Raw genomic sequence first — 13321 nt, 5'->3', positions numbered from 1 at the left:
AGATATTAAAATTAATTTCTATTCATTAGATGTTTCAGTTTAAATTATCATTAAACTAGCCCACAATATGTATTATATTTTAATTTCTAATGGGAAGCAATATATTATTCATTCCAGCTCCAAAATACTCCAGGAAATTAAAATAAAATGCTCACTGTTTTGTTTATTTTATGGTTCATATATGTGGAAGATGATATATTTCTCATTACAGCATTGGGTAGTTTAATGGAAGATCACTGTTATAAAAATTATGTTTTAAGTGTATGAAGCCAAAGTGGAATGTTATATTCAAATGACCACACATCTCACTTCACAACAATGTTACTATTAAATCACTACTTCCAAAAAGTAAAGTTATATTCAGTGACATGCCCAAGGGGAAGGGGTCATACCTCCACCCCCCCCCCCTTGCCCAGTATTCCTAAAGAAAAAATGTCAAAGGCAGGAAAACATGGCAAAATGAGGGTTGACTACTAAAAAAGTATACATAATCCCCACCACAGTTTAAATTATCCTGGGCACACCACTGGTTATTATTACAAAGATAAAGAACATGCTAACTCGAAGACTTACATCATATACTGCTAACAATATTGCAGATAAAGCAATAAGCTTCATTATATGCAGTTCCAAACAGCACCAACACAATTCCTTGAAGGCAGCTAATAATGATTTTACATGAAAAGCAATTTCTTTTTCCTCTTCTTGCTCTTAAAAAAAATATATTTATTATCCATTGATGATATACAGTTAACAATAAAATGTAATGCCACACAATCTAGAACTAGTCATAAATGTGGATAAAATTAATAAGTAGATACAAGTCACTACAATTGCATTGTCATTGAGTGTATAGTAAACAAATAAAGTGCTGGATAAATTGTCTGTACACTTTTACATTTGATGGTGTCATGTTTCCTACTGACAAAATCAAGTATATTACAGTCAAATTTCAGACAAGCACTGTAAAATGCTAAAAATTAGCCCACTGTTTTAAACTGTAAAATAGAAAGTTGAAAAGTATGAACAAAGACTGAGAGAAAAATGTACAGAGCATGTGCATATGAATGAATTCTGGATGAACATATGTAAAACATGTGTTAAAAAGTATTTCAGTATGAAAAACATGTATTATACACATTACTGGTGCGCTGTACAGTGCAAGCACAGTTAGATTATTGCTGATCAGTGATGACTGGTGGCTTTGAAGTTAGCTGAAGGGCTAGTAGGAAGAAATGTAAAACATCCTTATCTTCGTCCTTCCAATGAGAAAATGGGGTTTCTAACAAAACACACAATAAATCATAAACCAGATTCATATTTCTCTTAAAACTGCACGAAAGGAAAAGACACATGTAACAATACACACTCAGTTCAACAAGGCAAGTGAAGTAAGTTGCTTTGTCAGAACATAGCTCTGCAGTCATGAAATGTTAAAATTGTTGCCCAAGCAGTGACATCACGGTTGTCATGGCAACCACCCTAACACAGTTATCTTTGTGTGCACGGATTGGCAGATAATATTATGCATATGGCAAAGCATGTGTTTTGTGAGCCGCTAATATTTGTCATACAGAGAAATATTCTGGATGTAATAAACACCTGTGTCATCAGGTAATGAAAGGATTTAGCAATTTTACATACTAAGTAGAATGGCAAAAGGACCAGATCTTGCTTTACAAAGACAAATTGGTAACAGTGATCATCAAGCAATCTTGATTGATTTGTTGTTTTAAGTCCTCTTTATGCACAGAAAGGCTAATCAGGACTGGACCTACAGTTTAAAGTGGGATCCGAACCACTATGTGCCTCCACCGGGTATCGAACCCAGGACCCCTTGATTACAAGGCGATGACGCCAAGCAATCTTGAGTTTGAGTTGGTGTTTTAAGGCCACTTTATGCACAGTAAGACTAATCGGGACTGAACCTAAAGTTTAAAGTGACGAAAGAAGCAATCTGTTGCTGCCAGACATAAACCTTCCCACGCAACAGAGCAGCAACCAACTGTGCGGTTAAGCCCCACACTGCTCGTGTATTACAGCATGTGAGATTATAATGGCCACAACTACATACAGGGTGTTCAATGCAGGAAAATGTAAAATTTGGGAAAGTAAAGGTAAAAATTGTGATTGCACTGTATTCATTTTTTTACCTTCATTTGATTCTTCCTTCATTTCCTCAAATACTACTTTCCTATGTTCAGCTTCATATGGTTTCCTATTTAATTCTATAGCAGAACGAGAGGAGGACCTGATAACCAAGGAGAATAAATAATTAGCTGCAATCTTTTAAGTGTTATTCTGGAAATAAATTGTATTAATCTGTTTGCAACATGCTACTTACAAATAGTAGTTATAAATTAAACTACATTGATACAACTGCCATTAAACCCAAGCATGACAAAGATAGTGAGGAAACCTTAAATATTTCATAATAAAAACAATTAATTACTGGTTTAGTTATTAATTAAAACCACACTCTTTCCATGTAGTGACTGATCCTTCTTATTATTCAATGCTTCGACAGAATTTTTTACGTAACTCATACTTGACAAAGATAGTGAGACAAGCTAAAACCTTTCATAACCGCTAGTAAAACAATTAAATACTAATTATTAATTAATTAAAACTACATTTTTTTCATTTGGTGAGTGAAACTTTTTAAGATTCAATACCTTGACACAATTCTTTACATAACTCTTGAAAAAGACATGTGTGACATTTGTCAAATGTTGAATTAATAAACAGGTTTAGTTGCTAAAAGACAAAGTATAGTTTCAATTAATGCCATTGTGAATGTGACTACAGTAACAATCTGCAAGAACTTGAGTTTTGATAACTAGTACTTAAAATATTGATTTGGTTTATTTTTCTTCGCTTTTGTGCCAGCTATGGCTAATTGCGAAGATGAGGATGAGTGATGATACAATGAAATTGATGACGAGACTCTCACAAACATCCATGCCCTGGCCAGGATTCGAACCCTGGACCCTTGGCGTCGAAGTGCACTGTGTTAACAACTCTGCCCAAAGGATACACCTAGGATTACAGAAAACATTACTTACATGCTCTTCATATCATAAAGCACCAGAAATGGTTTGTGAAAGTGCTGCAAATGCAAGACGGTCAGTACAACAAATGATGCAGGGACTAGAAGATGAGTGAAGAGAGCCTCTGTGTCAAAAACTTGCAGTCCAATCTCTCCTTGTCTGAAAAGAGAACATGCAGGTTCCATTAATTCAACTGTCAGGTGATTTGACTTATTTAGCATTTGTTGGATCAGATTCAATATTTCAATAAATAATATGTAATTCACGGGGAAATAAATGAATATAAAATAATAACTCATACGGCTGGCTCTAAGTCTAATGCTTTTCCAAAGCATTTTTTTTTTTTGCAGTTAACTGGTTATATTCAGTAATTGATTGATTTGATTGATTGATTTATTAGCATCCATTCAACTTTACAAAAGTTTGGAATTGTCATATTGTACATGTACATTTAGAATACATCTATAAAATTATAGGCATAATATAATAAAAAATACAATAGATAGTATGAGATACAAGATATCGTATAAATAAAAGAGAAAAAATGCATGCTCAATGTTATTTTCTTGACACAAATATTCTTTTCTCTATTCAATGTTCGCTTCATCTGCTATGACATTATGTACACACTGTGTATATATATATATAGACACACACAAACATATATTGAGCATTAAATAGTCTATATACTTACAACTAGATAAATGGAATCAAACAGCAAAGGAAAAATAAAAAAAAACTAATGATAGGACAGTTCTACTTTGTTACATTATTGTTGTTATTCCTGCCACTTACAGTGTCAATGTAGAGTCCAGCGCAGATAATTCTGCCGTGCGATGCGCGAAACAACTAAAGAAGCAGTGTTGCTAATGGAGCAGATAGAAAAATCGCTGCAGTGCGCCGATGCACAGCTATTACGTACAACAATAAAATTAGAGAATTCAGGTCTATCTAACGTTGAGTTTTAAACGTCATGCATTATACCAGGACTAGGATTAATATGTACTAACAAGTGGCTTTGTATGTAGCTACATACATATGGACTAAAAATTTGCAAAATATGAACTAACACATAAGTAAAATTACCAAAAATGCTGCAAAGAAGACTTCTTCATACGATTCCTTATTTGAGTGATTTCAAACAAAATAAAAAAATATATATATTATTTTTCATTGCATTAATGCACTGGTGGCGTTCTAACTTTTCACTCCCAAAACCCGTATACACTGGTATGGAACTGCAACGGCAGATAATAACATGCCAACGTGTTAAACCGCTACAATTGCACCATAACACTCCTCCTGAAGCAGTATTATTATTTCCTCTCTGAGATCGGCGACAGTCGGTTGCCTTTGTTGTACATTTACAAAGGATGCCGGCTTCCACAACAATAACAAGTACATATACTGCCACTAGACGATAAGCTGCGCGGCTTTTTCTTTTGTTATGAACCAGGGCAGGCGCTAGTCATTTTGCCTCACTGGGAGGTGGCGGCAGATGCCGCTCTATTTCGACCCCCCCCCCCCCCCGGTCATTACGCAGCAACGGAAAATTGAAAATCAATATATTCCTAACTAAAACATCAAAATATAAAATAAATAATGAGACTTCTTATGCTATTTCAATACTATTCAGCGCAAAAGAATATCTCGCTCGATCACAGTTTTCAATAGGCTTATTTTTTTTCTTCTCTTCAAATTTTGCCGCTCTGGGCGATGGGACGGTTCGCCCTCCCCTTCCGCCGGCCCTGCTATGAACTTGGTCACCCATCAAAGCATGGCAATTTTAACACAGAAAACAATATGTATCACATTAAGCAGCAAAAATGACAACCTCCTCTATGCAATTTCTACAAGAACACGTGCCGGAGCCAGAGTTAAAATGATGTTGGAGCCACATAATTTATTTATTTTGAATAATTCCAAAATTATGAAATATGAACAATTTGTTGCTGCTGTTCGCTGCTCTCTTGCCAAAATGCTTTATTGGGATGCTAACACCATGACTGGCTTCCTCCTTCATGAACTCGTGCACGTTGCTTAGAATTTCCCGAGCTTGGCTATGCAAGGTTTTTGATTTCAACTTCGACAGAACTGGAGGCATTATGGAATTTAACGTTCATTAGCAAACACACACTTTTACATACACACACGCAATACACGCACACAACATCAAACCGGTCAAATACTTAGTATAAAATAAAAATATGGTGCTTCCAATCCAACAAAACTCACCGCCACTTTACCTGCCTTTTCCCCTTCCGTGACAGAAATAGTGCTTCATTATTACAGTTGGCAACACTAGTTACTAGCTAGCCAATGAACATGCACTGCATAAAAGAAGCAAGCACTACGCCGTGCTATATTGCCACATTAGCGTCCTTACCGAACGGGGGGAACCGCGAGCTGGAGCGCTATTCAATTGTTTTCAATGATGTTTGCGCGAGTGTGTCCAGGAATGGAATGACAATGTGGCAACAATAGCGAAGGTTTTCGAGCAGGGTAGAACACATGATGCTAAGAGAGAGGGAGACGAAACGAAAATTCGTTTCTACGCAACGGCAAATTTACGTGTGTGGCACTCTACTCTTGCACTGTGTAAAACAATGTACCTTTAGGAATCTTTTTAGATGTAACTTGTATACTGGCAATGACTTTATGTTTTTGAATGCATTTGGTAGCATATTAAATAAGCATATAGCATAATATGTTACCCCTTTTTGGTAGAATGTGGTATTGTGTAATTCCATATGTAAGTCATTCTTTCCCTTGGTGTTGTAGGTGTGGTAGTCCTTATTTGCTGTATATGCAATATATATATATTAAGGCAGAGAATGAAATGAAAAGTCATGGTACATTTGAAATCAGGGCTAAGCCGATACCACTTTGAACAAATATTGATGCCATTGTTATCCTTACTGATGCATGAAAGTTGCAATAATTTGTAGCGATTTGCTTTATTTTACATAAAAACACTAAGTTGCTGACCAAGGCAGTTTATTAAGATAAAAACACTTAACAGGTAACGTTTCGACCCTGTATCAGGGTCTTCCTCAGGCGAAGAAACTAAAATGATGAAATATACTACACACAGAAAGATTACATACACATAGCAGGGTCACTAGCCACACAACAACAAATCAAGTTGACAGTCCTTATCTAGGATGATTTCTCCAAAGGAATTAAACATATCACCTCCTGACAGTTGTTGACTAATGGGTCTACTACACTGACAGGTGATTGGCAGGTCAAGATTAGCAAGAGTCTAGAACCACCTGCTTACCACTCCCCCACCCCTCCTGCCTTTTTGGTTATGGATGAATACCTCCTCCTCTTGTCTTCTTCTTTTCTCTTCTTTCTTCCTTCTTCATACTTCTTTTTTCTTCATTCCTTTTCTTAATCCTTTCAACTTTCTCTAACACACTCTTCCATTCCTTGTTTATCTTGAGTCCTCCATTCCAATTCATGATGTCTTCTCCTTTCTTTTCTATTTCTTTGGCCTCCTTCCATTTTCTCACTAGTTCTCTCTTCTCTTTTCCTATTTGCCTAGCCGAATCCCATTCAACTTCATGTCCTGTTTCTCTAGTGTGTTTGAATATGGCATTCCTGTCTCTCTTCAATCTCACATCATCCATATGTTGCTTTAACCTGTCTTTAAGTCTCTTCTTCGTTTCTCCTATATATACACTTTCACATCCTCTGCACTTCACCTCGTAGATAACCCCTTCCTCTTCTTCCTCTCTCTTTTCTTCCTTCTTCTTGCTGGCTATACTTAAAATAGTGCATCCTCCCTTCCTGTAAGTTCTTATACCCACTTTCCTCAGCAATTTGCATATCTTCTCTGTGGCATCGCCCATACTTCTTACACCAAACCATCTCTCTTTTTCTTTTTCTTCCTTCTCTTCCAGTCCTCTCTCTTTTATCTCTTTCCTTCTTCTGTTGATGTTGTGTCTGTCTTTCTTTTCATAGCCATTCTCTTCTAGTTGTCCCCACAGGCTATTAATCTTGGTTTCTTCTTCCCGTTTCTCTGTGCATATCTTCTTTATTCGATCTTCCATGTTCCTTATAAAATTACGTTTAGTTCCATCACCCACATCACTTCTTTTGTGGCAGAACACTCCTGCCGAACACTTCTTTTGATACCATGAAGCCACAATCCCCATTCCTCTCTTCTTTTTCATCTCTAATTCCGCCAGTTATGAATGAATGGGAGAAGGAAGTGATAGTGAAAGGAGGAGATAAGTTAAGTCTGTTTTGTAGATATGTGGATGATTGTTTTTTAGGATATGGAAGGGAACGAAAAGGCAGCTAAGTAAGCTTGTTAAAGATGTAGAAGATGAGAAAGCAGGGAAATTCCTTGAGCTCGAAACGGAACAGGAAGGAACATTACATTTCTTGGATATTGAGATGAAAAAGAAGAGAGATGGTTTGGTATAAGAAGTATGGGCGATGCCACAGAGAAGATATGCAAATTGTTGAGGAAAGTGGGTATAAGAACTTACAGGAAGGGAAGATGCACTATTTTAAGTATAGCCAGCAAGAAGAAGGAAGAAAAGAGAGAGGAAGAAGAGGAAGGGGTTATCTACGAGGTGAAGTGCAGAGGATGTGAAAGTGTATATATAGGAGAAACGAAGAAGAGACTTAAAGACAGGTTAAAGCAACATATGGATGATGTGAGATTGAAGAGAGACAGGAATGCCATATTCAAACACACTAGAGAAACAGGACATGAAGTTGAATGGGATTCGGCTAGGCAAATAGGAAAAGAGAAGAGAGAACTAGTGAGAAAATGGAAGGAGGCCATAGAAATAGAAAAGAAAGGAGAAGACATCATAAATTGGAATGGAGGACTCAGGATAAACAAGGAATGGAAGAGTGTGTTAGAGAAAGTTGAACGAATGAAGAAAAGGAATGAAGAAAAAAGAGGTATGAACAAGGAAGAAAGAAGAGAAAAGAAGAAGACAAGAGGAGGAGGTATTCATCCATAACCAAAAAGGCAGGAGGGGTGGGGGAGTGGTAAGCAGGTGGTTCTAGACTCTTGCTAATCTTGACCTGTCAATCACCTGTCAATGTAGTAGACCCATTAGTCAACAACTGTCAGGAGGTGATATGTTTAATTCCTTTGGAGAAATCATCCTAGATAAGGACTGTCAACTTGATTTGTTGTTGTGTGGTTAGTGACCCTGCTATGTGTATGTAATCTTTCTGTGTGTAGTATATTTCATCATTTTAGTTTAGTTCTTCGTCTGAGGAAGACCCTGATACAGGGTCGAAACGTTACCTGTTAAGTGTTTTTTGATCTTAATAAACTGCCTTGGTCAGCAACTTAGTGTTTTTAAATATGGAAACAAGGCTTAATTATATTACAATTTATTTTACTTCGTATCTTGTGCCACTTTTGGCTAATTTGCGAAGATGATGAATGATGACATGATGAAATTGATGAATGGACACTAACAAACATCCATGCCCAGGAAGGGATTCAAACCTAGGACCCCTGGCGTCGTAGCGCAATGTGCTAACCACTCTGCCACAGTCTTGATTGATTGATTGATTTGGTGATTTAAGTCCACCTTATGCACAGTAAGGCTAATCTGGACTGGACCTACAGTTTAAAGTGGGATCTGAACCACTATATGTGCCTCTACCGGGAATCGAACCTGTGACCCTTTGATTACTAGGCGACGATGATACCACTGTGCCATCGAGGAGGCCACTCCACCATGGGGATTGGCTGTTATAATAATTAAAAGTTGTTCAAAATATTGATTAACAGTAGGTGAGTTTTACCAGAGTTCTGTTTCAAAATACTCAAAAATGACTACTGTTATGCAATCACAAAATACAGTTTTTTCACACAATATTGGTGCAGAATAAATATAAACTTTTAATTTTGCATAATATCCAGGGTAATTAGATTCCTTGAAAGTGTTGCATTTCTGTGGACCCCATGAAAATCCAAAAAGCGGGAAAAATATTGACCGGTGTTGGTAAATAAAATGCAACCAATAGCTTCCAATACTGACACATTGTCAATGGTTCAGCTCTATTGTAATTTTATATTAGAGTAATTAATATTTTATATGGGATGGCATAGTGTTAGTGCTGTCACATTGTAATCAAGGGATCCCACGTTCGATTCCTGGTGGAGGCACGCGGTGATTCGGATTAAAATATTACTTTTTACATGGCTTCTTAAGTTGAATCTTTGGCACATTGTATATCTACTACAATAAGTAGGGGCATGCATGTTTAGTTTTTGATGAAAACACAAAATGTTAAATAAGAAGCTGTAACGATAATGTTTCATGCTTTTGAAAGGTGTGAGGTGCTTTTTGCTACCACGTTTTGTCACAAAATGATGCAAAATAAACTCTTAAAAATGAAATTTATTTACAGACCCGACACCTTCCGAGGTCTGAATTATCCTGCAAGTTATGCAATTCATGGAAAATTGAATAAATCTGCTATAAATATTTGAGAAGCAAAAATGGTTTCCTTTACACAGGAATAAACTTAATATTCTGATAACTACATACATGTGCTATTGGAAGTGAAATGTTAATTTTGTGTAATAAATATAGTTTTTATATCAAATTTTGGTTATATTCACCATTTTAACACTGAAATGCCATTTAATATACCGCTTACGATCCCTAAAATATGCCCAGTTTTTGTACCTAAATCTTGATATTTTATTCACCATAAATATGTGGCTCTAGCAATAAGGAAAGAGAGTTGGAAATCATATTATTATTCTTGCAAAAATCAAATTATATTCATATACATACATATGAGACAGAGGGAGAGAGTGTTAGTATATAAAGTGAATTTTACTTACATATCCCTCGGAACATGAAAGTACTTCTCCCAGTACACATCAAAATAGTCAAATTGATAAGTATATATGAATATTAATATCATCATTGAGTATATTATTACTGTAAGCCAAAATCCATACATTATCAGCCTCCAAGCATTGTAAGACAACTGAAAAAAGAAATAGTAAAATAAAAAACATATTCAAAGATGCCAATGTGTATATACACATTTTACATTTTTCTGGGTATCAAACTGTAAAAAAAACTTAAAATGCATGAAAATGTAAAATCGAGGAAAATTTCATAACATTTTGCCATGTTGGTACTATGTAGAATTAATGTATAATGGGGGTAAATGTAAAATCCAGGAACACTGTACAGTCTAAGTCAGTGGTTAAAAAAGTAGAAGCAAGTTTGAATGACTTGCAAAATATGACCCCAGTGCAGTTACAGCAGCTATTTTTCCTTCGTAGAAAAGTAGAGGGATGTGGGATGGAAATCTTTCGGTTGCGAATGTATGAGGAAGGAAAATAAAAATAAAAATCTCTATGTTCATGATTTTCCCACATTCGAAATTTTGAAATCTATAAGTATTTCTTCCCGACTTTCTACACTTTCTGGAATGAAAACGGTCATTAAAAAAAATAAGCACATTTAATACAAGACCATTAGAAATTCCTAAGTGTTTGGGATCCTGGATGTCAGGATGGGGTCAGGAAATCCCCCACCCTGATTCCAGTATCAACATTTCAAGATTCTGAATACTGAAAAAGAAACTACAAAACTAACTCTACTTAATATAAAGTCACAATAATCTTAGTAATTCTTCAATCACATTCGACCTGAATGAAGGACATTACACAGATAAGTATTTCTACACTAATGGACTAAAAGCCACACCTATACAGAATTATACTTTTCGTTCTAGCAATAACACCATACATCAAATGCTAGGTATGGAAAAGATTAATCTGTATTCCATCAGTTTCACACAATGTAAGCATATCAATGCACCTCTATATTGATAAAATTACCAATAATTTTTCCCAATAAAAAATTTCTGTAAATGACCTGTATTTGAGAGCACAATTCTACCATTTTGCTCCTGTGTTTATGTATATAAGTATAATTCGAGTAAACTGGTTTTATAAAGTAATTTTCCAAATTCTCCATTTCTTCTTCTAAGACAAAAACTGTTGCAGTCACGTGCTTACATTTGGAGGTCTTCAAAGAATGTTTGCATTTAATTTTGGACTGGTAGAATATTGACTATTGGTATTGGCATTTCATCTCAATCGCTTAGGATTTTGTAAAAGTTAATCCCTGTGATCAATATTAAATTTATATTAAAAAAGGTAAAGTTACAGCCCTAATATTGCAACATGCTCTGGTCACATTTACTCTCCAGGTATTGGAGTTCAGTGAACCCCAGAGCAGCTCCATGCAGGAACTTTGTTGCAAAAATTCCCATCTGAAATGACCAACCCTAGAAATTGAACCAGTCCCACGCTGTGGCCATGCAGTCTAAGGAATCATGCTTTGGGCTCCGACTATGGGATGCACGCAGGTTCAAGTGTCCCGTGGGAATCTTGTAACTATTTTCTTGAGATTTCAGCCTGTGTATGGGACCGGTGGTGAGGAAATTGGGGAGCTACGAATGAGCCCGGTCATAGAAAACCTATAACAATGACTGGGGGGTTTGTCGTGTTGACCACACGTCACCCCGTAACTGGTTGGATGTTCTTCCATCTCTACTGTGAGTGAGGCCGGCAGTCAGTCTATAGGTAGACACTAGCCCTCAAGAGCTGTTACGCCACGGGTTGTTGTTATTATTATTATTATAGGAATTGAACCTGGGTCTTCTGCATGGCAGTCAGATACCCTACTGACTACCACCACAACTCCATGAAATTTACACTGATACTGATAAAGTACCAATATAAAAACGTACCAATTCCAATATACTATCAATCTGATATAAAAATATGAACATTTCATGAAGAACATATGTATTTCAATCATCTCCTTAATGTATGGCTCCGTTGGGTTTTGCATTAAAAAAGACACTTCATAGTACAGGGTGTTTCACCCAAAAAGCCATGATTCCTAGCGGCTACAAAATTTATTTTAAGAATAGTATAGTAAAAAACATAAATGGATACACAAAAAACAATGTATAAATTTTGTTTTCCAATGTTTTACACTGTTTTGTTTCGTTTGTTTCAGGTTGTATAGTCCAGCATAATAATGGTGGACCATAGACTGTCGTTGCAGCAGAAGATCTCATTGGTGACTTGGTTCATTGAATCACGCTCCCTTGTTGGTGTCCAACGACGATTACGACTGGAGAATCAGTGTGCATGGGCACCATCCACCAAGTCCATATGGCGTTATGTTGATCAGTTCAATAAAACTGATCAACAAAATTCCCCAATCGTGTGATCTCCAATCGCTATCCATTGTTTTATGGAACAGGATTGCAGTGGCCTCAATGCAGCCCAGACATTAACCATTGTGACTTTTTTTTATGGGGTTACCTCAAGCAGGAGGTATTCAAGCTTAAACCCCGATCTTTAAATGAATTGAGGGCAAACATTGAGCAGTGTACTGCAGCAATTAGTCACGTAACCCTTGGTAAGGTATTTGATAACATGTGCATCAGGGTCAGGGAAGTGTACAATCGTCAAGGTGGACACTTTGAACATGTCTTACATTAAACTTTAGTCCTTGATTTATCAGACCATGTAAATTTATCTTACAATGGGTATCATTAAAAAATGTTGTTGTACTTCGAAATCACGGCGTTTTCACTGAAACACCCTGTATTATAAATTTATTTGACAAAATCAGTAACAAACTGGCACTCAGTTGCAGAACATTTACAGAAACATACAATTGGTAAAAAAAACTAAAAAAAAAACAAAAAAACGAGTGCTTCTATTGTAGATAGCAATAAAGTGTTGATTAATATGTCCAATCTCAGAAATAAAATAAGGAAAGAAATTGAACATACCTGAAAAACAAGAAGGAAGACTAGAAAGAGAGACACGTAGACAATTCTGTAGACTTCCACTTCGTGGCCTCCAAGGGCAATTGTACACAACACAAGTGTGACAAGGAACACTGACACCCTGGCCAGTTTCTTCTTCACAAAATATATAGAATGTTCAAGAATCAAGGTTGTCCTCCTCACCTTTATGAGCTCCTGAATGCTCGGGACTTCTATAGAGAATATATACATCATGTAGAGGGTTTTCCACTCAAACATACATTTTTAAGGCTTGATTGGGATTTTGCACTAATCTCAGCAAATACTTTTTTTTTTTTAAATGTACCTCAGTTTAAATAATATTTAATCAAATTCTTGATCATTAAATATAACATCTATCGAAAAATTTCCCCTATGGGAGTTTCGACTCAACTTCTAAAACAAAATTCCTGAACTTTCCT

General features: G+C 36.2%; 1 protein-coding gene across 6 annotated transcripts in view; it reads right to left on the bottom strand.

Moving 5' to 3' along the window:
- Positions 1–13321, bottom strand: part of LOC145980126 (piezo-type mechanosensitive ion channel component-like) — a 224241-nt gene that overhangs the window by 136635 nt on the left and 74285 nt on the right. For all 6 annotated transcript variants that reach the window (XR_014440830.1, XM_083113141.1, XM_083113139.1 and 3 more), the window contains exons 12-16: positions 12885–13093; positions 9892–10040; positions 3066–3209; positions 2154–2251; positions 574–710 (exon numbers count right to left, since the gene is read on the bottom strand). Coding sequence is in view for 5 of the 6 variants with exons in the window: in XM_083113141.1 (XP_082969267.1) it covers positions 574–710; positions 2154–2251; positions 3066–3209; positions 9892–10040; positions 12885–13093 (737 nt within the window). In the remaining variant the exon portion in view is untranslated. The remainder of the gene's footprint in view (positions 1–573; positions 711–2153; positions 2252–3065; positions 3210–9891; positions 10041–12884; positions 13094–13321) is intronic.

The sequence above is a fragment of the Lepisma saccharinum genome, chromosome 27, assembly GCF_977018435.1.
Source record: "Lepisma saccharinum chromosome 27, izLepSacc3.1, whole genome shotgun sequence".
NCBI lineage: Eukaryota > Metazoa > Arthropoda > Insecta > Zygentoma > Lepismatidae > Lepisma > Lepisma saccharinum.
The sequence above is the reverse complement of the archived record's forward strand: the minus strand, read 5'-3'. Positions and strand labels throughout refer to the sequence as shown.